This window comes from Amaranthus tricolor, chromosome 5, assembly GCF_026212465.1.
Source record: "Amaranthus tricolor cultivar Red isolate AtriRed21 chromosome 5, ASM2621246v1, whole genome shotgun sequence".
NCBI classification, from domain to species: domain Eukaryota; kingdom Viridiplantae; phylum Streptophyta; class Magnoliopsida; order Caryophyllales; family Amaranthaceae; genus Amaranthus; species Amaranthus tricolor.
In genome coordinates this window covers 25,106,637-25,132,762 of record NC_080051.1, presented here as the reverse complement: position 1 = coordinate 25,132,762, position 26,126 = coordinate 25,106,637, and the positions used below count along the sequence as shown (strand labels likewise).

At 32.9% G+C, this 26,126-nt stretch overlaps 3 protein-coding genes across 5 annotated transcripts; 1 reads left to right on the top strand and 2 right to left on the bottom strand.

Annotated features, from left to right (window-relative positions):
• Positions 1–321: 321 nt before the first annotated feature.
• LOC130813054 (fructokinase-2) lies at positions 322–4,903 on the bottom strand. Its single transcript, XM_057678760.1, has 5 exons — positions 4,667–4,903; positions 3,365–3,775; positions 1,575–1,709; positions 1,337–1,453; positions 322–609 (listed from the first exon to the last, which is right to left on the bottom strand). Exons 1-5 carry the CDS (start codon positions 4,832–4,834, stop codon positions 478–480), a joined length of 963 nt encoding a protein of 320 aa, XP_057534743.1. The 5' UTR covers positions 4,835–4,903; the 3' UTR covers positions 322–477.
• Positions 4,904–7,261: 2,358 nt separating this feature from the next.
• Positions 7,262–10,502, top strand: LOC130813052 (galacturonosyltransferase 8). The gene is made up of 3 exons (XM_057678758.1): positions 7,262–7,662; positions 8,119–9,366; positions 9,910–10,502. Exons 1-3 carry the CDS (start codon positions 7,531–7,533, stop codon positions 10,183–10,185), a joined length of 1,656 nt encoding a protein of 551 aa, XP_057534741.1. The 5' UTR covers positions 7,262–7,530; the 3' UTR covers positions 10,186–10,502.
• Positions 10,503–14,031: 3,529 nt separating this feature from the next.
• Positions 14,032–25,087, bottom strand: LOC130813051 (nuclear transport factor 2-like). 3 transcript variants are annotated; one of them, XM_057678756.1, is made up of 10 exons: positions 24,793–25,087; positions 24,607–24,673; positions 24,380–24,517; positions 17,724–18,012; positions 17,350–17,615; positions 16,783–16,942; positions 16,541–16,662; positions 16,396–16,455; positions 15,104–15,170; positions 14,032–14,661 (listed from the first exon to the last, which is right to left on the bottom strand). In XM_057678756.1, the coding sequence occupies exons 2-10, from the start codon at positions 24,661–24,663 to the stop codon at positions 14,387–14,389; spliced, it is 1,434 nt and encodes a 477-aa protein (XP_057534739.1). In that variant the 5' UTR covers positions 24,664–24,673; positions 24,793–25,087; the 3' UTR covers positions 14,032–14,386. The 3 variants fall into 3 exon arrangements, with proteins under 3 accessions (XP_057534739.1, XP_057534740.1, XP_057534738.1); XM_057678757.1 differs by having other exon boundaries at positions 17,350–17,612; positions 24,793–25,081; XM_057678755.1 differs by having other exon boundaries at positions 24,607–24,665; positions 24,793–25,075.
• Positions 25,088–26,126: the final 1,039 nt, after the last annotated feature.

Here is a 26,126-nt window from a genome sequence, read left to right as displayed (position 1 = left end):
AACTTATGATTTTTATTTTGAAAAGTGACATTACTCGAATTGAAATAACATCGGGTTCACAATTTTTTACTTTTGTATAAAATGTGATAAGCTAAAATGATAATAAAAAATAAAAGTGTGATTTTTTTTTTATCGGAGTAAAGTTGAAGAATCCTCTGCTATCAAGAAAAAAGATGCACTAAACCACAAAGGACTCAATACTCCTATTAAGGGAGTCAAACATTTAAGAATAAAGCTACTCTAATGAGAGATTGTTTCTGATGACGCGATTTTATAACAAGGAGCTTATATGCTAATAATTTGTATTAGTTGGTCTATTCAACTCATACATAGAGTGTGTCTTACGAAGAGACCGTCTTATACAAGAATTTATGTTAAGAATATTACAAAAACGAAAAAACAAAAATCTTGTTCCTCTCTAAATTGTTATTTTTATTCTATTATTACATCTATAAGCGATACTCATCAAAAAAGCATTTAGTTTCCTTGTTTGATGAGATCTTGAGCTTGAGAAAGAGTTGGGAGAGCAGGAATGGCACCCTTTTGAGTAGTTGCTAGGGCTCCACAAGCATTCGACAGTGTTAAAGCCTCCTTTAACTTGCTTTCATCCTAATTAATTTTAAAATTCACTTTAGTTACAATCAATAAATATATTTTAAAAATAATGATAATTATCTTTCACATATGAATATATGAAAATCTACTTGAATATATAAGACTAAGAGTAATAATATCATATTTCTTTATACTAGTTGTCCTTGAGGTGGGGTTTGAAGGGCAATCTTACACTTGTTAGTTATAACAAACAAGTAATTTTCGTTTGACCTTTTTTAGCAAACATATCTGCAACTTTACGAAAATAAAAATGGTGTCAAAATGGGTGAACGGTTGCCGTATGTCCTCCCATACTTATACCCACCACCATGGTAAATAAATTTTTCATACCCACGTCTGCACGCGTTCAATGCAATCTTAATTTCTTCAAATTGAATCTTATATCTAATTTATTTAAACCATACATTAACTTTTTGTCAATAGATTATAATAAAAATATGCAAAATTGATATAAAATAGTACATTGTAGGTCACTTTCCATGGCAGATAAAAGTATTTAGACTTATATTCACCTACTATCCACTAAATTCATATCCATACTCTCCTTAATTAAGACAAATATAGCTTATATGATTTAACTCGCTTGTTATTTCTATTGCACTTAATTTAATAAAACATTATTTTATAAAGTCTATTATAATTTGAAATCAAAAACTATATAATATTTGCCCATCAAAATAAAGTTAAATAATTAAATTATGACAGTAAATAAAAAATTAACCTGCAAAATTGAAGTATCTTTGGCAAGGGAATAGAGGAAGGAGCCCACAAATGAATCACCAGCACCTGTTGTATCAATAGTCTTCACAGCAAAGCCTTTTACAGACCCTTTAAAATCCTGCAATATTATGTCATCTAATTTATCCAAATATATTTTAAAACTAAATAAATAAAATCTCTTAGTAAAAGTATATTAATTTTAATTGTTAAAAATTATTTTTTAAAATTTAAAATCAAACCTTAGTGAAATATCTGCAACCTTTTTCACCATCAGTGACGAGCAGAAGTTTAAGACCATCAAACCATAAAGTGTTGACCTCTTCTTCCTTGTTCTTATCTCCTTGTGTTAAAAATTCAACCTCTTCATCACTCACCTTAAAAACATAACACAATCGATATTATTTTTTATGTATAATTAGCATTTTATAAAATGATAACATATAACAAATTATAAAAAATTAAATTATTAAGATTAATGCAATTAATAAGATTACACAAAAAATATGAAACAAATAAGAAAAAGAAAAAAGTTTCAGGTAAACTTAATTATAAAAATAAGCGTCTTTATGTCCGAGCCTAAGGTTAAGTTAGTTTGCAGTTATTAACAGCGAACAAAAAAATTGGTTAGAAAAAATCAAAATTGTTTGTTTGCCGTTAATAACTACGAACAAAAGGAAAACTGCGAACAAAAGGGAAACAATGCCATAACATCAGAAGGGACAAAAAAAACTATAAACATGATTAACTGCCAACAAAACATAATTTCCATTTTTTTCTCTTCTAACAATATGACATTGTCTTTCTTTTGTTCGCAGTTAATAACTGCCAACAATTGACTTTTTTTGACCAATTTTTTTGTTCACTGTTAGTAACTGCGAAACTTAACCTTAGGCTCGAACGTGAAAACGCTTATTTTTGGAATTAAGTTTAACCGAAGCTCATTCTTTTTTTTTTTTTGTTAAAATTGCTTGTTTCACATTTTCATACATAACTTTGATGTATTTTTTAAAAAAATATAATTCACTATAAAAAGTCAAAACAATACTTAGTCAGAGTGTTCCAATTAGAAAGATTCCAATGAAGTATTACATTCTTTGCCTAGATCTAATGGTGTTCATTTCCGCCATCAATCAGTTTCGATCATGTGTTTCGAGTCTAGTCAAAATTAAATTTTACATTCACTATAATTTAATATATTTGAATTTATTTTTAAAGGGTTTAATTATACAAGGTCGGGTAATTAAATAAGTGTGTCTGTCTACATGAGTATATTAATTTTTACACATTTTACAAATAACCTTTGATGACCTCAAATGATTATTAAATAAGAAAAAAAAGCATATTCAAACAATCAAATTAATGACTTGCTTGTCTAATAAAAAATATATAATTATAAATTAAGAAAAAAATATATTTTAAATATATTATCAAACCCGTATTAGTATATAGTTTGTAATAATCGTACTCCATTTGTAGAAACTATGATCGGGGATTTAAGAAGTTTGGTTAAATGACAACAAACCATATTCATCTTATAGTCTTATCATAAGAGCTAGATAAAGAGATTGCTATAGCTAGTGAAACTTACAACTCGAGAAATTAGACAATTAAAAAATATTTACGGTCAAAGTCTAATTAAATGGATGTATTACTACTTCTGTTCTATTATACTTTCTTCGTTTCATTATAGTTGTTATATTTGACTTTTTACGTAATCTAATATCTTATTTTGTCATTTATATATTAAAATATACGCATTTGAAAATTATAAAAAAATATTATGAAAGTATGTGATTAGACGATTCAAACTAGATCCCACTTGACTATGTTTTTGCTTACAAATTAGCCACAATATACAAAATAAGCTTGAACAATGAATAGCGCCAAAATCGAAATGTAACAAGTATTTCAGAACGGAGGAAGTATTTGCTATTTATAGTGATATTTTTTTACGCAACATATCATAATCAATTGCGAATATTTCAAAACGGATAAAGTAAGCAGTAGTAAATAATAAGAAAAAACAAACCTTGATGATATCCGCCTGATTCCAAATACTTAGAATTCCCTCTCTGGCCTCCTCAGCGGATGGCCAGAGAGAAATCCTAAGATTGGGGTCATATGAGAGTAGAACCCTAGCTTGCTTGGCCGCCTTTATGGCTGCCAAGTGAGCTGATCGACAAGGTTCAGTGATCAAACTAATAGAACCATAATGAAACACTTTTGCTTGTTTAATCATGTCAAGATTTAGTTCTGAAGCTTTGAGCAGCATATCAGCACTTGGATTCCTATAAAACATAAATTCTCTTTCACCATTCTTCTTTAATGTTACAAATGCTAAAGCTGTTCGCGCTTCCTTGTCAAAACATACTCCTTTTGTTATTACACCATTTTTTTCTAGTATATCTACTAGCATCTTCCCAAATTCATCGTCTCCAACCTATAACAAAAATTAATTCCAATATTATTATATACGAAAATTTGTTAAAAATAATTTTAACTATCACTTATATACTCAAAATAATTAATTTCTATTATTATTTAACTCAATATAACTCGTACTATATATTGGCCTAATCTTCTTAAAATGAGTCAAAGTGCATTTGAATATTATTGTGAGTTAATTTATGGTGGGGATTATTTTGAGTATATACAAATACAACTCCAACAAATATGTATAAACATTAATTTTTTTTATTATATTGCAAAAATTAGTATTATGGTGAAAATCTATCGTTACTTTAAGATATTAGAATTTAAAAAAAAAAATTAGTGTGGAGATCATGTAAAACAAAATCACTAAAAAAAAAGTTTTGGGGTATTAAATAATAAGAAAATGAAAGGACTAATAAAAAAAGAAATATGCTAACAAATGCCATATAGGCCTTCGTTTATAAACCAGTTTAAATAATAAAATATAACATTATATATTATTAATTAAATTATATAAATGACTTTTTTAAGTGGTAGACAAATATTTTTTAATTCACGTGGTGGTCTTGAACTTCCTACTTTTCCACGTGGTAGAGAAAAGAGTGTTTTTTTTTATAATTTTATGCTATTTTTACTCAACGTAATGATATTTTTTCAAAAGAACAAACGTCGTAATCACTCTAATTGACCATATATTTCGAAATCCAATAGAAATAAACACTTAATTTAACCAAAAATCTAACATTTTATTTATCACATTGAAAACTTGAATACTCAAGATTACCAGATGGATTTAAAAAATACTTGTAAAAAAGCCAAAAACTCATTGTCATCCACCCATCATGTAGAGTTTTCCTTATTTTTATATTTATTGTATGAAAATTGGATGGTGTATTACCTTTCCAATGAAGGCGGATGTACCACCAAGTTTGGCAATGGCACAGGCAACATTGGCGGGTGCACCACCGGGAGCTTTTATAAAACCAGCAGACTCGGCCAACGAAACACCGGCTTCATCCGGTACCAAATCAATTAACATCTCTCCAAAAGAAACTATTGACGCCATTTTTATTAATAAAATGATAATCAACAAGAAAGGAATTATTAAATTAAAGATTAATTGAGGTTATGAAAAAAGAGAGTTTATGATAATATAATTCTATCCATAATTGGAATTGGATTAAATAATAGAGTACTTCTTTATTATGCATAAATCGGAGGATAAAACTAAATCCTTATTTATAGGTTATGTTATATAATCATTACGGTTATGACTTATGATATTCTATAAAGTACAATTTTTTAAACAAATAGTAGCTTATCTTATGACTTGTCAATCATTGATAATGTATCTTAATTCTTAAATTAATGAAAAGATAATCTTTTAAAATTAAAAAATAAATAAATTATATTTATTAATGAGCGCAGAAAATATTGTTTGTGTTGAGTTTGGGTGATTATGACGTAAAATGATGCATTTTCGTACTTATTTAATTTTTTGGTACCTTATATTTCATTCACAAAACAAATAAACAAAAAAAGGGCGACGTAAAAAACCATTTCAGTACTAGTGAGAACAAGTGGGATTGGATGACAAGTCACTCTAACCTTGGAAAGCTTTGAAAGGAAAGGAATCGAGATTAGGTTGGAATCATGAAAAAACACTATAAATGCTAGAAAGGAGTGACAGGCAAAAAAAATTGACTTACTTATCTACACTCATTTCAGAACTTTAATAAATTACAATCTAAATCAGATGAAATTCTTTGAATTAATTTCATTTATCTTTCTTTATGAAAAACATTCACTTTTAAACTTTTAAAGAAGGTATTGTACCTAAGTAGGAGTCTAAATAAATGGTAGCTATGTTTTCGAGTTTTAGTGGCACAAGGAGAGTGTTTAAATTTACTCTCGTTCAGCGTGAAAATGATACAATTTATATCCTTTTTCTTCGAATAGTAAAATTAGTAATACATCTCATGAGTCATGAGCATGATGTGTGGAGTAGAAGCAATGCTTTTGATAATATCCTTTTATTTTTCTTTTTATATTAAAAATATAGTTATTAATTTCCATGTCATGCAAGAATAATAAAATTCATTTATACGAGTCGCAAAAATAATGAGTTTTTAGACTTGATAATTACGTTGTCACATGTGTGTTACTAATGTCAAGTACATACACTAACGGCTTGTTTGGTAATCGGTATTAAATGGTAGGAATGATAATAGAAAGTTAGTATAATTTTGGTAGAAATAACCCTTGATAAATTTAATCGCCATACTTAGTGACTTTCAACAATCTCATTTTATTCACAAAATATATTCTAATATATTACCATTTAAACATATGGTATTAGGCAGTAATAGAAAATTGTAAACAAAAATAAACCAAACTTTTATGACCATTGGAATGACATTGATGCATATCATAAAAATTTACATTATAAATCATTCACATTACTATTAATTAGTACTGTTAACCAAACGGAAACTAAGAGTTATACATAACTTGTTTTTGAATTGAAGAAAGATAGATCCAAGAGTTATTGTATGTTGAACGACCAAATAGTAAAAGTATTGTTTTAATACGTTTAGAATTGAACATAGTACTCTCTACTAATCATGCGTGCAGGGATTTAGAAAGCAAGTATGGCAAGAAACATATTAACTTTAGATAAGCTTTGTTATTTGTTTGGACTCTCAGTGAGGAGCATCCAATCGTTATGTAAGAGAACGGTTTCCTCATTTTAGTGAAACTATTTGTATAATTTTTAAAGTTGTTTTAAGCACCATGATTGATTTGCCAAGAGACACAATAAAACTAAGAAATCCTGAATACAATGAAATGATTACACAAATCAAGAATAATGCTATATACAAACCTCATTTTAAGGTAATTTCATTTCTATAGAAGCATATTTTAATTTCGAATGTATTTCCCATTAAGATGTTGATCATACAGTAATAGTGAAATGACAAAATTTTGTAATGACATCATGAAAATTTAAGTGTCGCAAAATAACAGCATCTAGCCTCTTAACGCTGATGTATAATTATTTAGAATGTAATTATTCTACAATAAAAATGTACTTTTAATTTTATTTTCAATTTACTTGTTCGAATATGTATCAATTTTTTAATATTAAAACAACCTTTATTTATTTTATATTTATATATTTAAATATGCAAGCTTGTTAATATCTTTTCAATAAATCACGAACATTTATGTATTCAAAAAATATAAACAAAATATCTTAATTCAATCAATACTATTATCTTCTTATATATAAATCATATATAAAAATATTAAAAAGTTAATGGGAATTATAAAAATCTCAATTGCATGTAGTTACTAATCCTACCTATTCTAATGATTTTTCATGTGTTAATAAACAATAAATGATGATTTTAGAGTTTATGGACAAAACACCATCAAATCAATCAATGTAACACCCTTTTAAGAAATTTAAAATAAAAATAAAAATCAGTTCACTCCACTTTCTACTAAGCTACTACCTCACTCCCTCTTCTTTCTTTCTTCTCCGTGTTCTCTCCTCCCACCGACGAAACTAAACCAAAAAAAAAAAAAAAAACTCTTATTTTTATCTTTTTGCACAACGCTTCTTTAATTCTCTCTCTTCTGATCTGATTGTGAACGATTCCATACACTGTAAACAATAACAAATCGAAGTATTTGTGTAATTGCTTTCTCTTTCTAGGGTTTGGTTGTAGGAGGAATAGATAGCAGGAAGGTTCTACAATGGCGAGGCATGTAGTGTCGGTTATCACCTTCAAACTCCTCGCTTCTTCGATCGCCGTCGTTGTTACTATTTTTTTCACACTTTCGCTTTTCTTCACTGAAAATCCTCAGCATTCGTCTATTGCCACCTCTGTAAGTCTTTATATCATCGTTTAGATCTGTTTTTATTTTATGATGATGTTTGATTTTATGATTTTATTTTTATTGCTTTGATTGATACATATGTATTTTACATCGATCTCTATTAGGCATTGATTTTGCTTGAATTTTTTTGAATTGTCGAGTTTAATGTTTCATTTGGATTGCTTTGTATCGCCTTCTTCTTTGGTTAAATTGCGATTCCGTTTTCTGTATTGCATTTTGGATTGAATTTCTTCGGTTTCGATTTTATGAAACTTTCGCTTTCATTTGTAATTTTTTTAGTGGCTTTTGATGTGAAATTACGGCTTTAGTAAATCCTTTCTCGATAGTGCAATTGTTACTTTTTCTAAATTATTGAGGATGCGATAGTTTGATTAAGCCATTTCAAGGCAGTTATTTTGTTGTCAATAGTGATTTTGATATTATGATTATTTGGTGAGAGAATAGGGTTACAGTCCTCAGTTACTTGGTGGCGGATCTTTTCGGAGGTCAGTGCTAGCACTGAAATCAGATCCTTTGAAGTCACGGGTTGATCAGATCAAAAAACAAGCCGATGATCACCGAAATCTTGTTCTGGCGTATGCATCATATGCTAGGAAACTAAAACTTGAGAACTCTAAGATGTTGCGAATCTTTGCTGATCTTTCTCGGAACTATACGGATCTCCTTAACAAGCCTACTTATCGAGCTTTATTTGAGTCTGATGCTCTCTCAATAGATGAATATATGCTACGACAGTTCGAGAAGGAAGTGAAGGAGCGAATTAAGATGACTAGGCAAGTGATTGTGGAAGCTAAAGAGTCTTTTGATAATCAGCTTAAGATTCAGAAGCTTAAGGACACAATTTTTGGGTTGAATGAGCAGTTAACCAAGGCTAAGAAACAAGGGGCATTTTCAAGCTTGATTGCTGCAAAGTCCATACCGAAAAGCTTGCACTGCTTGTCTATGAGGCTGATGGAGGAGCGTGTTTTGCAGCCAGAGAAGTATTCTGATGAGGGCAAAGCTCCAATCCCTGAGTTGGAAGACCCTAACCTTTATCATTATGCAATATTTTCGGATAATGTAGTTGCAGCTTCTGTGGTGTTGAATTCTGCAGTGAAGAATGCTAAGGACCCTACCAAACATGTGTTTCATGTTGTGACAGACAGGATGAATTTGGGGGCAATGCAGGTTATGATGAAGATGAAGGACTATAGTGGAGCACACATTGAGGTGAAGGCATATGAGGATTACACATTCTTAAATTCATCTTATGTGCCGGTTTTAAAACAGCTTGAGTCTGCAAACTTGCAGAAATTTTATTTTGAGAATAAGCTTGAGAATGCAACAAAGGATACTAATAACATGAAGTTTAGGAACCCAAAGTACTTGTCCATGTTAAACCATTTGAGGTTTTATTTGCCTGAAATGTATCCGAAACTGCATCGGATTCTGTTTTTGGATGATGATATTGTTGTGCAGAAGGATTTGACTGGGCTATGGGAGATAGATATGGATGGGAAAGTAAATGGAGCAGTTGAAACATGCTTTGGGTCATTTCATAGATATGCGCAGTACATGAACTTCTCACATCCCCTGATCAAGGAGAAGTTCAATCCAAAAGCATGTGCGTGGGCATATGGTATGAACTTCTTTGATCTGGATGCGTGGAGAAAGGAAGGTTGCACTGAGCAATACCACTACTGGCAGAACATGGTAAGAAAACATTCCTTCTGTATGGTGTTTATTGCATATGTATCTATCTCTGTTCAGTCTGTTTTTTCCATTCATGCCTTTATGGTAATACTTAAACTAGAAGAATATTTTTACATATTGTAAGACCCTGATTCCTAGGTGTTGAACTTTTAGAGTCAAGTACTCTAGGTAGTAATTGCACCCAAGTTAGGAAAACTAATTGACAACTTGTGCCATGGTCTTTGTCAAAAGTCAAGATAAAAGTTATTTGGAGTTTATGTGTCTTGATGCTCGGTTCATGAAGAAAATGTTATGGATTGCACAATGTGATGTCGGTATGAATGGAATATTTGAACTTTATTATTAGCGATTGTTTTGGTACTTCATTTTAGTTAGTTAGACATGATTGAACCGAGTCACATGAGGATTTATATTCTGTATTTTACATTTTACAATTTACTAAAATTGTATCCTTTTTTCCCATGATTCATCCAAAGATCTTTAGGTTTAGGGTGTTTAAGTTTCATGTGTCATTGCTAACACATTATTCTCCTATGATTGCAGAATGAAAACCGAACATTATGGAAACTTGGGACCCTACCCCCAGGTCTGATCACTTTCTATTCAACAACAAAACCACTCGATAAATCATGGCATGTTCTTGGTCTCGGTTACAATCCAAGCATAAGCTGGGATGAAATTCGTAATGCTGCTGTTGTGCACTTCAATGGAAACATGAAGCCTTGGCTCGACATTGCCATGGGCCAATTTAAACCACTTTGGACAAAGTATGTCGATAATGAGAATGAGTATGTCCAGGGTTGCAACTTTGCTCTCTAAGCTTGAATCTCTTTTAAATTTTCACTGAAAATCTGTCCTCTACTTGGTCAACTTTATAAGATCCCTCTTCATCATTCCACTCAATTTGATGATTTAGCTACCTCGATCTACAATTTAGGAAATTTTTTGGTCAATTTAGGATTCTGTCCAAATAGCATTCTAAGTTGAGTTTAATTATTTGTGACTCCCATTTAAGGCTACGTGAAAATTTGTTCATGTATAAGTTGACAGGACTAGTTGCCACACCACTAAATGTATATGTTGCTCAACTAAATATTGTTGGTATAAATTTCCTGCCTCATATATTCATTTTCTTACCTGTTTATTGTTATCAGAAGTACTAATGCTGTAATGCATCATGAAAAACACTATTTTTGCTATATGCTTAGCTGATTGATTATTACAGTGAAGCTTGACTGGTTTGACATCTTGCACCCCTAGTGTTTGTAACCCAAGTCACTGTAGAAGCAGAATTAGATATGATCTTATGATCAACTTCTGACCAGACCCTGACACCATACTTTGCTGCTGGGATTTCGAACTTGTGTATCCTGTAACTGGTCTTATGGAGTTCTTGCAAGCACCTCAATCCGAGTCACTAAAGGCTTGTACGTTGAGCTACATATGACCTTGAATCAATATAGATTGGCCGCAAGTTGAGGTATGATTCGAAGCATCCCAATGAGCGTCTCTTTGATTTTGCATAAATTGGCAGAGTTTGTGTCCTAAAAAACATTTCTTGTATTTGCAAGTTAAGTTATCACCACCAAACTCCTGTATAAAGTAAGCATCATCTTATAGTGTCCTCCTTAGAAGAAAGTTTTGGTTTGCAGAAGAGCAGCCTTTTTGAATTTTATATACCACATGCTACCAACAATTCTTTTGTGAATTTGAACTCCCAAATATTTAGCATTGAACAAGTGGAGTCTGAGTTGCGCTGATTAATTTTTATGGACCTAGACTTAGATTTATAAAAATTTTGGATCCAGATCCAGATTTGTTTGGTCTGAGGTTCTAAATAATGAGTCCTAAATAGGTCTTACATTTAGTGTTCATACTTTATTGTATTTTTTTCATTTTAAAAAATTTTAATTATGGTTAAAATGAGTTCATAGGTTCTATATATGTTTAAAATAGTCAAAATAAATATAAAATGAGTTTAAAATTAACTTTGCGTTGTATAATGGATTAAATTTAGAATGGGGTTGGATCGTAAAAGGGTTTAAAAATTAGACTCTATGGATCTCAAAACTTAGAATCCAGACTCTAAAATTAAGGATGGGTCCAGTAGGGTGTTTGATTTCATTTGAATTGTTGTCAGCAGAACATCAGCTATACTACTTTACAAACAAAGAATAATAACTTTTAGAATGTTTGTATTTTGTAACACCTACACTTTCACTAATCTTGCAAGTCGTTGTCAAGAGGCTTCTTTTTAAGATAACACTTTCTGAAGCTTGCAAATTTGACCCTTTGCACACTCCATTCCTTCAGATTGCATATGCATCTCTTCAAGCATTAGAATGGGCCAACAATTACTTGTTGCAACTCATTTTAACCATGTTGAGAGTTACAATAAAATTAACGCTTGCTTTTGATTATAACTTTTAGCTACTAATCTAGCCTTATACTTTCATGACTTCATCAACTTTTAGCTTAATAATGTACGCCATTTGCAATAAAAGGTTTTTTTTACCTTTAGGGTGAGCCGTAAGTTGTTAAGTGTTATTTTTATTGCTCTTTATTTCAACCATCTAGTTTTATATTGCCTCTTTATAGCATGTAAATTGGATAGCTGATTATATATAATTGACTGCATTGTTGATGAACATCATTCATGATTATGTAATATTGCACTCGCGTGCTGAGGTTTGATTGCAATGAAAATATCTCAAGAAGGGATTTTGTGGGTTCTTGATGATTTTCTCTTCTGATTCTAGTCTTGGCCAATTTTTAAAAAAATACTATCAACTTTGTAATAGTATCTTCTCGCCAGCCATTATGTTGTAACTGAGAAAATATAGGCAAATCGATATCAATTGTATTGCAGTGTTTTATATAGGTATGACATATATAATATTTTTTATGTGTAATTCTTTTTTACAGGTAAGGAAAAAATAATTCTTTTCACGTAAATGGAAAATTTTTCATGAGTAATTTTCAAATCAACTATAAGCATTAAATTAAATACAAAGATCAAAGCGTTCGTAATCTTGTAGCTCTGTTTTGTTGATTATTATATGTTGATTGGGAAACATACGTAAACTTTTGCTTGATTTTTCTATGCATAGCTGCAAACCCCTCTTTAATTTAATTTGTAAATCCAAAATAAAAACAGTAATCAAGCTCAAATGTTTTCAAACTAAGATTCATCTCAAACCTAACTCACTAACCAAACATATTTTAGATCCAACAGTTGCATTTTATAGCTATATCCAAACTCATGCACCCCCAAAAATTATAGGAACATACAAAAAGTGGAATTTAAACACTAAAACTAAGATTTATTTTAAACGCTATGAATCCAAGTCTCTATGGGTTGAGCTACAACCATCCCATGTTGAGAAATCCAAAAATGCAATGGAAAAATCTGGTCTTATGACTCTTATGTATGGAGTAATTTTTATAAAAATACAACCCTGTTTAGCACACCTTAACAAAAAAAAAATAATAATAAGTAAAAATTAATTTTATTCAGTCACAATTAGTAAAATTCAATTTTAAGTTGTAATATACAACTAAAATCAATTAAAATTAGTAAAATCAATTTCAATCATAAAAAATCAATAATCAACAAGTAAAAATCTATTATAATCAGTAAAAATCAATTTTATTCGGTAAAATTAAATTTCATTTAGTAAAAACCTATTAAATTAAAGAAAATTAAAAAAAAAAAAAGATTTTTTAATAACTTTAATCAAAAAATAAGCTTCGGCAAAACTTTATTCCCAAAATAAGCGTTTTGGTCCCAAAGCTAGGCTCGGTCCGTAATTGCTGTTACTAACAGCGAGTATAAAGAAATGGTCAAAAAATTTAGTGAAGGATAAAGTAGCTATTACTAACAGCGACATATGGTCAAACTGGTCAACTATAAAGTCGCTATTAGTAACAGCAACCTTATACGCACCTAAATACAGCAGTCTTCTTCCTCCTTCCTCATTTCACATAACTTTGTTTCACAGACCTAACCCTTAAAGTCGCTGTTACTAACAGCGAACAAATGTTTGACCTGATTTGACCAGGTTTGATCATATGTCGCTATTAGTAACAGCGACTTTTTGACCATTTCTTTATACTCGTTAGTAACAGCATTACTTACCGAGCCTAGCTTTAGGGCCAAAGATGCTTATTTTAAGAATAAAGTTTTGCCGAAGCTTATTTTTTGATTAAAGGTATATAAAAATCTTATTTTTTTTCAAATTTTCTAAATTAAACAGGGTCAGTCAAAGTTGCATTGCAATACGAACAAAATTGACAAATACAAGCCTCCTACATTAATGATATATTCTCTACTTCCACTTGTAGAACAAGTTCAATAAATTCAACGTCTTAAGAACATGGGAGAAAGTAATGAGCACCACAGAAAGCGTTCTGTAACTGAAACTCATCACAAAACTTTAGGCAAGGTATACTTTCTTCAGTGATGTGTAATTAATAAATCTCAAACGAATAGCATCAAACAAAAGTAGGAAAAATATAGAAATAACTACTTGGATCATTCAGTAGGTTTCGAGGAACCAAACTTAAAAAACTTCGAATTGGGATGCCATTTCAATTTTCAAGTTAATGCAAACATATACAATTAAAAAGACAAACACGATTTAAAATCAATCATTCGAATCCGAATACTCAATTCCATTTAAATACTGATTAATCTACTATACCCACAATTCCAATTGAGATGGCAAGAGTCTTGCATACTTGCTAAATATACCTCAGACTAAAATTAGATATTAAAACACCCTACAATGCACATCAAAAAGGGCGTACTTCTAATACTCTAAAGCTCTTATGCTAACCTAGTGTATCCCCAAAAACAGATCAAAATTTATAAAGGATGGAAATAGAGTGAAGTCATTTCAATGTTCTTGTCAAAAAAAGTGACAAAAAAATCGAGCAGATACTGCCCAAATACTATTTCATCCACTAGACAAATCACTTAATTCAAGGTATTTAACTTTACCAAATACTCTTTTGTATCTCAAGACTGTGCAGGTACCCTTTGTGCCCTTGAATTCGCAATACCAGATCCACCACCACGGTTCGCACGCCCACCTCCAAACCCAGTTTGATCATTCCTGTTAAACCCTTCACTACGATTATAATATCCTCGACCACCACCCCTGTTTCCAAAGTCGTTTCGGAACTCCCCCCGGCTATACCCTCTACCTCCCCCATAAGTTCCACGACCTCTGCTTCCCTCGCTTTTGTTGAATCCACCTCCTCTTCCAGGAGGATATCGTCCTCGGTTAAGCCCTGCAAACAAAATTGCAGTCAGCAGATTATACTGGGAAAACTGAGTCGTTGATGCACAGTATACAATGAAGGTTTTGGAACACTGTTATATTAGTATTAAATTTACAATTTACCCAAAATGCAAGAAAATCCAAAAAAATTTACCTGCCTCAATTCTTACAAAATTAAGGTTACGCAGTTTTGGAAAAACAATATCAAGTTTCCAGACTAACAATAATTAACTTTATGAGCTAAGAAGCATATGGCCCATGACTAGAGTGATCCAGCATCATCAAATCAACATCAAAAATCCTTTCACCAATTCCCAGCCATCTCTTCCTTAGTATTTTCACATTTTCTAATTTCATTCCGGGGGAGGGGGGACTAAAAGCATAATGTACTTAAATCGGCAAACTAAAATGATTAAGGGTCCAAGCTTACATAAATATTAAATCCAACATACCTCGGAAACTAGGGGACTTCTTTTCCTCAACCACAACATCGCGCCCACCAATAGGAATGGGTGAAGCCTAATAGAACAAAATAAAAACAGTTCAATAACAAACCATATTAATGAAATCAATAAATAACAAATAAAATAAATAATAGAAGATGACAAGCAATAGCAAATCTGCTTATTATCAATGAGAATTATTTTCAGTACATGATGCTCAACTCCTGTTAGCAGTACTATAAAGCTAAAAAAGAAAGAAATGGCTCCAAGTGGATGTTTCAAATACCTTTGGTCCATATTTCATAATAGTGGAGACATCCAACAAGATATGACCCATAAAATAAGTGTGGATGGCAAAAATAAAGAGCAAACACTGGAATATTATATGATTGAGGTGTGCTGTTAAAATTAAAAAGCAAATATTATCAAACGGCTATTATATGGATTTAAATGTTGGGCTGTAAAAAGTAAACATAGTAGGAAAATGAGAGTAGTGAAGATGTGAATGTTTAGATGGATGAGTGGATATACCTTGAGAGATAAATTCAAAATAGAAATTGATGAAATGGTTTAAGAGTTCTAATTAATGAGGAAAAGATGAAAAATGAATCATTTAAGATGCTTTTAGCATGTGTAAAGAGTAACCGGTAAGGAAAATTGATAGTTAGAACTTGGGGGACTTGATAAGAGGGTGGGAAAGACAGAAGATGACTTGGAGGATAGAGTGAAAAAAATTAAAAGATTTAAATTTACAAATTGAAATGGTATAAAATCAAAAAGAACGGAAGAGAATCCATATGGACGAACATTGGAACTAATATATTGGTTCATATAGAACCTCAATCTTTTGGGATTTGGACTTTGGTATTGTTATTATTGTTGTTGTGACACTCAACTCTTTAAACAGATCAGCTGCCTAAGGAGTAATTAAATGTCAAACCATAAAATAAGTACTTCATCATGAAGCAATGACATCATAATAACATAGTTCTAACAGTTCCACAAAAAACTTTCAATACTACCTTCAATCCCAAATTAAAATATCAGAATAAAACTAAAATGATTTCAAAATTTTATTTCATACATTTTAGCAGAAGCTTTTATATAATTAGCTGGAATCCCTATAAAAAAGATGAGCTGACAAAGTTTTAATACATAAAAGAGTATGCAGGTCTACAAGTAAAAAACGATCAAAGGTTAACTAAGCTGGCACAACCTAAGCGTTGAAATTACAGAAGAATAACTTAATTTACAGATATAAGCTAAAAAAAAAACTTAATTCAGGAAGTTGAACATCATACCTCTATAGCACTGTGTACAGCACCAGCCTCTTCAAATTCCACAAACCCAAAACAAAAACCCTGAGCCACACACATGTCCCCAGTTTACAACTCAATTTAGATGGAAACTTAATGTATTAATCACATCCAAGTATTGCATATGTACCTTGTTAAGTCGAATTTGGATACCATTACTTTTAATTTTACCAAAACTCTTAAACGCTTCCTCAACCACAGCAGGAGTGACATTAAGAGGCAGGTTCTTGACATAAATTGAGTGACTATCACCTGCAAACGTAAAAAGATAAAGAGGAAATACACCATTTAACTAATAGACAGAAGCAAGTAGATTTCAAAGAAGAGCATAGTCATGAAATAAAGTAACCATATTACAGTTGTCTAAGATACCTTCAGGCTCATGGTTATTTTCGTCCTCAAGCACATCAGTATTTGAAGGTGGGACCAGGGCCACAGGAGTGGGAGTGACTTGCGTCTTTCGCTCTTGAACTCTAGGCATGGCTTTCGAATAGTTGGGGGATGGTGCGAGGACAGGAGTATCCTTCATGACCTTACCCACCACAAATTACAAGTTAATAACTAATTGGTCAACTTTTGAGGATTTCCATCAACATTGCAAAAATGAGTGTTCTAACCATTTGTACTTTGCCACAAAAATAATGATACACTTCCTACAATTATTAATTTTTAATGTTTAGATGCAACAGAGTGACTTTCAAATTTGACAAATGCTCAACTTTTACAACTAACATATCTAATAATCTATTATTAGAAATCATAAGATCAATTAGATTTTAATATGCAGCCAAGTATGTTTGTAAGTAGCACAAAAAAAAAAAGAAAGGCATACGAATTCCAAAACTAAATCAACACATTAAGAAATCCATACACAGCTATCTTTGTGAAGACAACTCAGAGTTGTAAAGTTACAGTGGTTAAAGATAAGAGCCAACTTACAATTGAAGCATAAGATTTTTTTGACACTTGTGAGTCATTCGGAGAGTCAGCAACAACTTTGACATCTGCTTCAACATCCTGTGATGCAGTAGGCGGACTTGGAGCTTCATCAATAACCTCTGCGACAAGCTCTTCTTCTACAACTGGCTCTTCTTCCACCACTTCCTCAACTGCCTCAACTGAAACATCACCATTGTCATGAGGATGGAAAACTTCTCCATTGGAATCTCTATTAATGTGATTCTCTTGAACTGGTAGCTTTTCTACTAAAACAAATCAACAAAAAGCATGATTCAGATATCAAACATTGTAAGCAAGGAAACATAAGCTCTTATCTACGCTGACAAAAAAAAACGACAAAAACAATTCATTACCTTGACTGGCTGTATTCGGTGCTATACCATTATCCTGTATTTCATTATGCGGATTTTCAATATGCTGAAAATCACCCTCCACATATCTGAATATGTCATTTAAGACAAAATAACCTTTGTCTTGAGGAGCCAGAAAAAATGTCTGAGTGAATCCCCGTCTTGAATCATCATCATTAACCATAAATCCAGTCACAAGAACAATCACTCCTCCGTTATAGGATTCTTGCGCATCAACAAACTTCAGATCTGCCCTCAAACTTCCATATGACTGTATCTTCTCATTTATAGCCTGAACGCAAACAACAGAACAGGCTTCAATGTAGGGGTAAACAACAAATAAGAAACACTTCCATTAATTCCACATAGCATGCACGCAGTACCAAATAAGAAACAAATCTACACTGCCATGAATCAAAGGTTTGACATTTACAAAATAAGAGAACTGATCATGCACGCAGCAGCACATAGTGACCTTAGGTTGATTGTAAGACACATTCAAACACACAATAAGCCAAAACAAAGAAAGAAAAGTCACAGAAACCATAAAACAGACTACGGTCGGGAGCCAAACAAATAATTACAACCCAAGGTATCTTTTCAAATCCGATCCTTTGACCATATTACAGAATGCTATCAAAAACTATTCATTAGTAGTACACATGTTAAGACATAGCTAAATTTAGCGGAAACATAATTCAAAAACACAAACAAAAAAAGGTACTACTCCACATGTTATTATCCAACATGTGTTGGGTGTCCAGCCCAATTTGGGAGTTATAATATTTTTGGGTCTTTAAATATTTGGACCTACCTATTATAACTTTGGGTTAGCTTCCCTTGAAAGCTTTAAGTTGTCATTTTTTTAGTCTTTGTACAACAACAAACAGGGGCAGCAATTGCTAAAAATCAGCAACAAAACAGTAGAAAAAGAGAGAAAAAGTGGGTTGTTCATTTAAAAATCAGCCTGCAGAGTTTCGATCAACATATCCGATGGAGAGGCAAACGTGGTCCAATTTGGCTCATTTTTGAATATGTTGTAAGGGACACATAAGGCTTCAATCTGAACATTGATGATCGGGTTTGGTGATCCGGTGTGCCGGAGAACGTACCAGAACAGTAGCTGTCCTGTTTTTGGTGAAATTCTCTTCATTTTTCTTCTTTTATTGTATTTCTCTTGTTGTTGATGGTTGATGGTGGGTAGTGCACTTTGTTGGATTGCTATTGGTGCTTGTATCTCATTTTATCATAATAAAAGTGACTTGGGTGGACTCTCTTGACTAGTCCCGTGGTTTTTATCTTTCACACCGAAGGGGTTTTCCACGTAAAAACCCTTGTGTGTTGTTATTGCCTATTGTTCATTATTGTTTGTCTTTTGATGCTCATTGTTGGTTATTATTGGTGATTGAAGTGAGTTAGGGTTTAGTCTTGGTTTGGTTGATAGTTTTGCCTAAATAGATCTTGGTGTGGGTGTTGTTGGAGTTGTTATCAACCCTTTGTGCCCAACAATTGGTATCAGAGCGGACGTATATTTAAGCTAAATGAAGACTAGTACTAGTAGTAGTGATTCCATGATTAAGTTGACATCAACCAATTATTCCATATGGAGACCCATGATGGAGGACTTGTATTGTAGAGATTTGTTTGAGCCTATTGATGTAACCACTTGTTGTGATGATGGTCCTACTTGTAAACCCACAAAACCTGAAAAATGGATGAAAAAGATTGGGTAAAATCAAAGCGAAAGACTTTGGGTACCATTAGACAGTGGATTGACATTAGTATCTTCAATCATGTATCAAAGGAAACCAATCCTTATGAGTTGTAGAAGAAATTGGAGTGTCTTTATGAAAGAAAGATTGCTCACAACAAAGCTTCTTTAATCAAAAGACCTATTAATTTGAAGTTAAAAGGTGGAATATCAGTGTCCCAACATCTCAATGATTTTCAGGACATCATTAACAAGCTGACGACGATGAAGATTGTTCTTGATGATGAGTTGCAAGCTTTATTCTTGTTGAGTTCTTTGCCGAACAGTTGGGGAACTCTTGTAGTGATTATCAGCAACTCTGCTCCAAACGGTGTACTTTCTTTGGATGTCATCAAAGAGAGTATGTTCAATGAAGTGTTGAGAAGAAAGGAGATGGGAGTTGATAATTCACAAGCATTAGTTGTTGAGAACAGGGGAAGAAGCAAGAGCAAAGGTTCTAAGGGGCGTGGTAACTCACATAGTAGGTCCAAGTCAAGAGAGGGAAAGAAGACTAGGACTTGTCACTATTGTACGAAACCTAGTCATATTAAGAAGTATTGTTTCAAGTTCAAGAGAGCAGAAAAGGCAAGAAACACATGGAGATCGAGACGATAAAAATACCGCAGCAACTGTATTTAAGAGTGATGATGAGGTCACTTTGATTTGTGCAACTTGTGAGTGTCATCATGTTGATGGCTCAGACTTAGAGTCGCTTGTAGATGCAGAAGCTTCTTACCACTGTGTCCTTAGAAGGGAGTATTTTCAAAGCTACAAAGTTGGTGACTTCGGTAGTATGAAAATAGGTAATCAAAGTTCGGCGAAAATTGTTGGCATTGGTGATATTCGAGTCAAGACAAGCATCGGGTGCATGCTAACATTGAAAGATGTGCGCCATATTCCTAATCTACGCCTTAATTTGTTGTCTGGAAATGCTCTAGATCGAGAAGGCTTAAGACATACTTTTGGTGATGGTAAATGAAAGTTGTTTAAGGGCTCAATGACAATTGCTCGAGGTGATTTGTGTTGCACTCTATACAAAACACATTTGAAGGTGTGTTCTGGTGAGTTGTATGCGGTTGAGGAAAGGTCATCTCCAAACTAGTGGCATCGGAGGCTAAGCCATATGAGTGAAAAAGGAATCAAACTCTTGGCTAGCAAAGCTCTTATTCCTGTTGATACTACAACTTCTCTTAATCCTTGTGATCATTGTTTGGCTGGCAAGCCACATAGAGAATCTTTCGCTAAGAAGTCTACTAGGAAGAAAGAAAAATTAGATCTTGTGCATTCGAATGTTTGTGGTCCAATTGAGGTGGAATCTCTTGGTGGTAATAAATATTTTGTCACTTTTATTGATGATGCTACGCGAAAAACTTGGATTTACATATTGAAAGCAAAAGGCCAAGTGTTCGTGACATTCCAGAAATTTCATGCCATGGTTGAAAGGGAGACAGGAATAAACCTCAAGTGTCTTCGAACTGACAATGGTGGTGAATATACGTCAAATGATTTTGAAGGTTATTGTTCTCATCATGGTACAAGGGACGAGAAAACTATTCCAGGAACCCCACAACATATGTTGCAGAAAGAATGAACATAACCATTGTGGAGAAGGTGAGGTGTATGTAGAGGATGTCAAATTTTCCTAAGCCATTTTGGGTTGAAGCTGTGAATACCGCAGTTTATGTGATCAATCAAGCTCCGTCAATTCCTTTGGGTTTTGAGATTCGAGAGAAAATGTGGAAGGGCAATGATCCTTCTTATTCACACTTGAGGGTATTTGGGTGCAAGGCGTTCATGCATGTTCCGAAAGAGCAGAGGCTAAAACTTGATTCAAAGTCAACTCCTTCCATATTTGTTGGGTATGGTGATAAAGAGTATGGTTACAGGCTTTTTGATCCAGAAAAAGGGAAGGTTGTAAGAAGTAGAGATGTGGTGTTTTATGAGCACAAGATGGGTGCAGATATTCTGAATGTTGATAAGGCTACTACTTCAGATTTGCCACTTGCTACTGATGATACTTCTACTCCTATTCCTTTGAATCGTCCAGCAAATGAGGAGGTTGATGAAGATGTACTTGATAATGTTGGTGAGGTACATCCTGATGGTGATGCACTTGATAAGCAAGAATATGCTAATGATGATGATGCTCCACAACATGAAGAAGAGGTTCAGGAGCAGGGGGGCAACTTGTACCACTAGTCCATGATGTTGAGAATGCAGACAATGCAGAGGTTTGAAGGTCAACTAGAGGACAAATACCTTCAAAACGATATCCAAGCTCAACATATATCCTAGTCACTGATGAGGAGGAGCCACAACACTTCCAGGAGGTATTGTCTCGCAAAGACAGAGACTTATGGCTTGAAGCGATTAGGGAGGAAATGGATTCCTTGAAAAAGAATGACACCTACGAGTCGGTAAAGCCTCCTAAAGGTCGAAAAATCTTGAAGAACAAATGGGTTTTTAAGAATAAGAAAGATGATGAAAAGATAGTGAAGCACAAGGCCATGTTGGTGGTGAAAGGTTGCAACCAGAAAAAGGGCATTGACTTTGATGAGATCTTCTCACCGGTTGTCAAAATGACTTCTATCAAAACAGTGTTAGGATTGACTGCAAGTCTTGATCTTGAGCTGGAACCGGTTGATGTGAAAACTGCATTGTTGCATGGTGATTTGCAAGAGGAAATCTACATGGAGCAGCCTAAAGGATTCGAGGTTAAAGGGAAAGAAAAACTTGTTTGCAAGTTGAAAGAGTCTTTATGGGCTAAAGCAGGCACCAAGGCAGTGGTATAAGAAATTTGATTCATTTATGAAAAGCAATGGCTATAAGCGAACTTCAGCTGATCCTTGTGTGTACTTTAAAAGGCTCCCTAATGGTAACTTCATCATTTTTCTTTTATATGTTGATGAAATGTTGATAGTTGGGCAAGATGCTGAGATGATTCACAGTTTGAAAGAAGAATTGTCCAAGTCATTTGATATGAAGGATTTGGGTCCTACTATAATTCTAGGCATGGAGATTTCTCGTGACAGAAAGTCCAAGAGATTGTGGTTATCACAAAAAAGAATATATTAAACGGGTGCTTGAAAGGTTCAACATGAAGCAAGCTAAGTCAGTTAGTACTCCACTAGCATCACAATTCAAGTTGAGCAGGAAAGATTGTCCTACAACAGAGAAAGAGAAAGCACATATGTCTCCCATTCCTTATTCTTCTGTTGTTGGTTCGTTGATGTATGCTATGGTGTGTACTAGGCCAAATATTGCACATGCAGTTGGCTTGGTAAGCCGATATTTATCCAATATGGATAAAGTTCATTGGGAAGCAGTGAAGTGGATCTTAAGATACTTATGGGGCACCTCCAAATTGAGCTTGTGCTATGAGAGTTCAAATCCTATTCTACAAGGTTACACTGATGCAGACATGGCTAGGGATGTTGATAGCAGAAAAGTCTACCTCATGTTACTTGTTTACATTTTCAGGGGAAGCCATCTCATGGCAATCCAAGTTGCAAATGTGTGTAGCATTGTCTACTAATGAGGCAGAGTATATAACAGCAATGGAAGAAGGGAAGGAGATGCTTTGGTTGAAAAGGTTCCTCAAAGAGTTGGGTGTGAGCCAAGATGAGTATGTAATACTTTGTGATAGTCAAAAGTGCTATGGATTTGAGCAAGAATGCCATGTAACACGCTCGTACCAAACACATTGATGTTAGATACCATTGTTTACGAGATGTGATTGAGGATAATCAGATGAAGCTGAAGAAAATTCACACGCACAAGAATAGTGTAGATATGTTGACAAAGATTGTTCCCGGAAGCGAGGTTGAGCTTTATAGCAAGCTTGCCGGGTTGAGTTTCAAGTGATCATTGAAATATTGTTATCTCCTCCGTAATGGGGCTGGAGGGGGAGATTGTTGGGTGTCCAGCCTATTTCGGGAGTTATGATATTTTTGGGTCTTTAAATATATGGATCTACCTATTATAACTTTGGGTTAGCTTCCCTTGGAAGCTTTAAGTTGTCATTTTTTTTAAGTCTTTGTACAACAAAAGGGGCAGCAGTTACTAAAAATCAGCATACAAAAACAATAGAAAAAGAGAGAGAAAAAGCGGGTTGTTCATTCAAAAATCAGCCTGTACAGTTTCGATCAACACATCCAATGGAGGGACAAACGTGGTCCGATTTGGCTCATTTTTGAGTATGTTGTAGGGGACACATATGGCTTCAATCTGAACATTGGTGATCGGGTTTGGTGGTCCGGTGTGCCAGAAAACGTACCAGAACATTAGCTGTCCTGTTTTTGGTGAAATTCTCTTCATTATTCTTCTTTTATTGTATTTCTCTTGTTGATGGTTGATGGTGGGTAGTGCACTTTGTTGGATTGCTATTAGTGCTTGTACTCTCATTTTATCATAATAAAAGTGACTTGGGTAGACTCCCTTGACTAGTCCAGTGGTTTTTATCCTTCACACCGAAGGGGTTTTCCACGTAAAAATCCTGGTGTGTTATTGGTTATTGTTCATTATTGTTTGTCAATTGATGCTCATTGTTGGTTATTATTGGTGATTGAGGTGAGTTAGGGTTTAGTCTTGGTTTGGTTGATTATTTTGCCTAAATTGATCTTGGTGTGGGTGTTGTTGGAGTTGTTAACCCTTTGTGCCCAACAACATGAACACAAAATTTTCAGTTGTATGACTCAAACACATCAATAAAATTATATTTGAGTAGATAAGCAAAAATATAGTACTACACATAGATCAAGCACTGCGAATAAAACAAACACTAATCATAAAAAGCAAAAAAAATTCAGAAATAACTTTCCAATTGTCCAAGTACGCAATATTAAATTATTCACAGATGCAACAACAAATGAACCAAAAGACAAGCTATCTAAAAACAAGAGAATCTCACATCCATGGTAGTTGTAGAGTTCATAACACCATTATCTCCTGTACGACCAAGCTTACTGACATCCTGATAAAACCGATAGACAAGAGACGGAGATTGCTGAAGTATTGTATAATATTGCCTAGCGAACGCATTACCAACCTAAATCACGTCAAAAAAAATTAATTAACATTTAAAATTAATAAAATAAAGTCAAAAATTACGAAACATATGAAGAAAATTGGACTGACAACTTCAGCAGGAGGAGCAATGTAAACGGAAGGTTCCTGAATCGCAGGTGCTGCCATATCTGAAACCCTAAAATGTCAACAAAAATAAGAATCAAATGAAATGCATATCTTACGCCACGAAATTGAAAAGTAAAATAAAAGATCGGAAAAAATTTATGCGATTTGCGGATAGAACGAAGAAAATACCTGATTGTTTAGTGATTAAGAGGATTTCTAAGTGTGATCGAAGGAAATTGATGATGCGAAGAGGAAACAAGAGATAGAAAATATGAATGAATTTGACAATGGAGAATTTGCCGAGAGTTTCTCTCTCTCCTCACCGGGAGAATGAAGGTTGTTAGGGTTTTGGTGTGGCGGAGGAGGGAGATGATTGCGACGGCGGAATTTGAGAGAGAGAGAGAGAGAGAGAGAGAGAGAGGGTAAGAATTAAAAATAGGTTTTGTTTCGCGAGTGACTGAAGTAAGGACTAAGGAGTGAGTGTGGGAATAAACATGCCCTTGTCATTTTTAAGGAGCATGACAAATACAATTAGTTTACTTAATGATAATTGATTAAGCTATTTTAAATTCAGCGTATCAAAGATTAATGTTTATTTAATTTATTTTTAATGTCAATTTATATTATTCTCAATGTTTATTTATCATTTTCATAATTTCTATTTTTAATATCTTAAATATCTACTTATATAATTTTTAAACCTACTCACAATATCCAATTAAAGATTGTCACTCAAAAAACCGTCTCTCACAAGAATTTGTGAATTGATTATATGACAATATTTTCATTTTTAAAATTATAGCAATTCTATATAACTAACATATTTAATTGAATCAAAAAGTGATTTATTCAATAAATAATTTTTTTAAAAAAATCAGTTAATTTTTGTTTTAAAAAATAATATATCGATAAATTTAATCACGATAATATATATTTACATTATTTTTTGAAGTTATATTTTTGTATTTTTCATACTCATAAATTCATGCGTTGCACGAAGTTTTCTATACTAGTCAGTTAAATTATGCTATTATCTCTGATAATATGCTGAATAATTAATAATATATAATTTTGAATTTTGAAAATATGGTTATTATTTCATTTTTTTTGAAAAATAAAATATATATTTTTTAGTTTACGGTCAATATTTGGTTTGAGCCGAATTTGTGAGAACGTTTCTTTAGGCCCCCAAGTCTTGAGCAACCTAATATAATTAAAAATAATAATAACAACAAAATGTACACAAATTGCTGCACGCATTTTTTAAAAACAAAAAAATTTATCAGTTATGCATAATTAGTTTCTAAAATTGCTCTCAATTAAAAGTATCAATATTCCACGGTAATTTCCATAGAAATTAGAAATTACCCAAAAAACACATCAAGTTCAAGAAAAAACTAATTAAATCAATATGGAGGAATATAATGAAATAATTAATGCTAGAATTTCATTAAGTTTACAACTCAAAATCAATCAAAAAATAATACAAATGAAATTAAATGTATAAATTAAAAATTTTTATT

Coding starts and splice junctions, on each gene's coding strand:
- LOC130813054 (XM_057678760.1), bottom strand. CDS start 4,834: ATGGCGTCAATAGTTTCTTTTGGAGAGATGTTAATTGATTTGGTACCG. Junction 1,710..3,364: donor ATCAGGCGGATATCATCAAG/GTTTGTTTTTTC, acceptor TATGTTTTTAAG/GTGAGTGATGAAGAGGTTGA. Junction 610..1,336: donor AAGATACTTCAATTTTGCAG/GTTAATTTTTTA, acceptor AAAATTAATTAG/GATGAAAGCAAGTTAAAGGA.
- LOC130813052 (XM_057678758.1), top strand. CDS start 7,531: ATGGCGAGGCATGTAGTGTCGGTTATCACCTTCAAACTCCTCGCTTCT. Junction 7,663..8,118: donor ATTCGTCTATTGCCACCTCT/GTAAGTCTTTAT, acceptor GTGAGAGAATAG/GGTTACAGTCCTCAGTTACT. Junction 9,367..9,909: donor ACCACTACTGGCAGAACATG/GTAAGAAAACAT, acceptor CTATGATTGCAG/AATGAAAACCGAACATTATG.
- LOC130813051 (XM_057678756.1), bottom strand. CDS start 24,663: ATGGCAGCACCTGCGATTCAGGAACCTTCCGTTTACATTGCTCCTCCT. Junction 16,663..16,782: donor AAATAACCATGAGCCTGAAG/GTATCTTAGACA, acceptor TTACGTTTGCAG/GTGATAGTCACTCAATTTAT. Junction 16,456..16,540: donor TCCAAATTCGACTTAACAAG/GTACATATGCAA, acceptor TGTGTGGCTCAG/GGTTTTTGTTTTGGGTTTGT.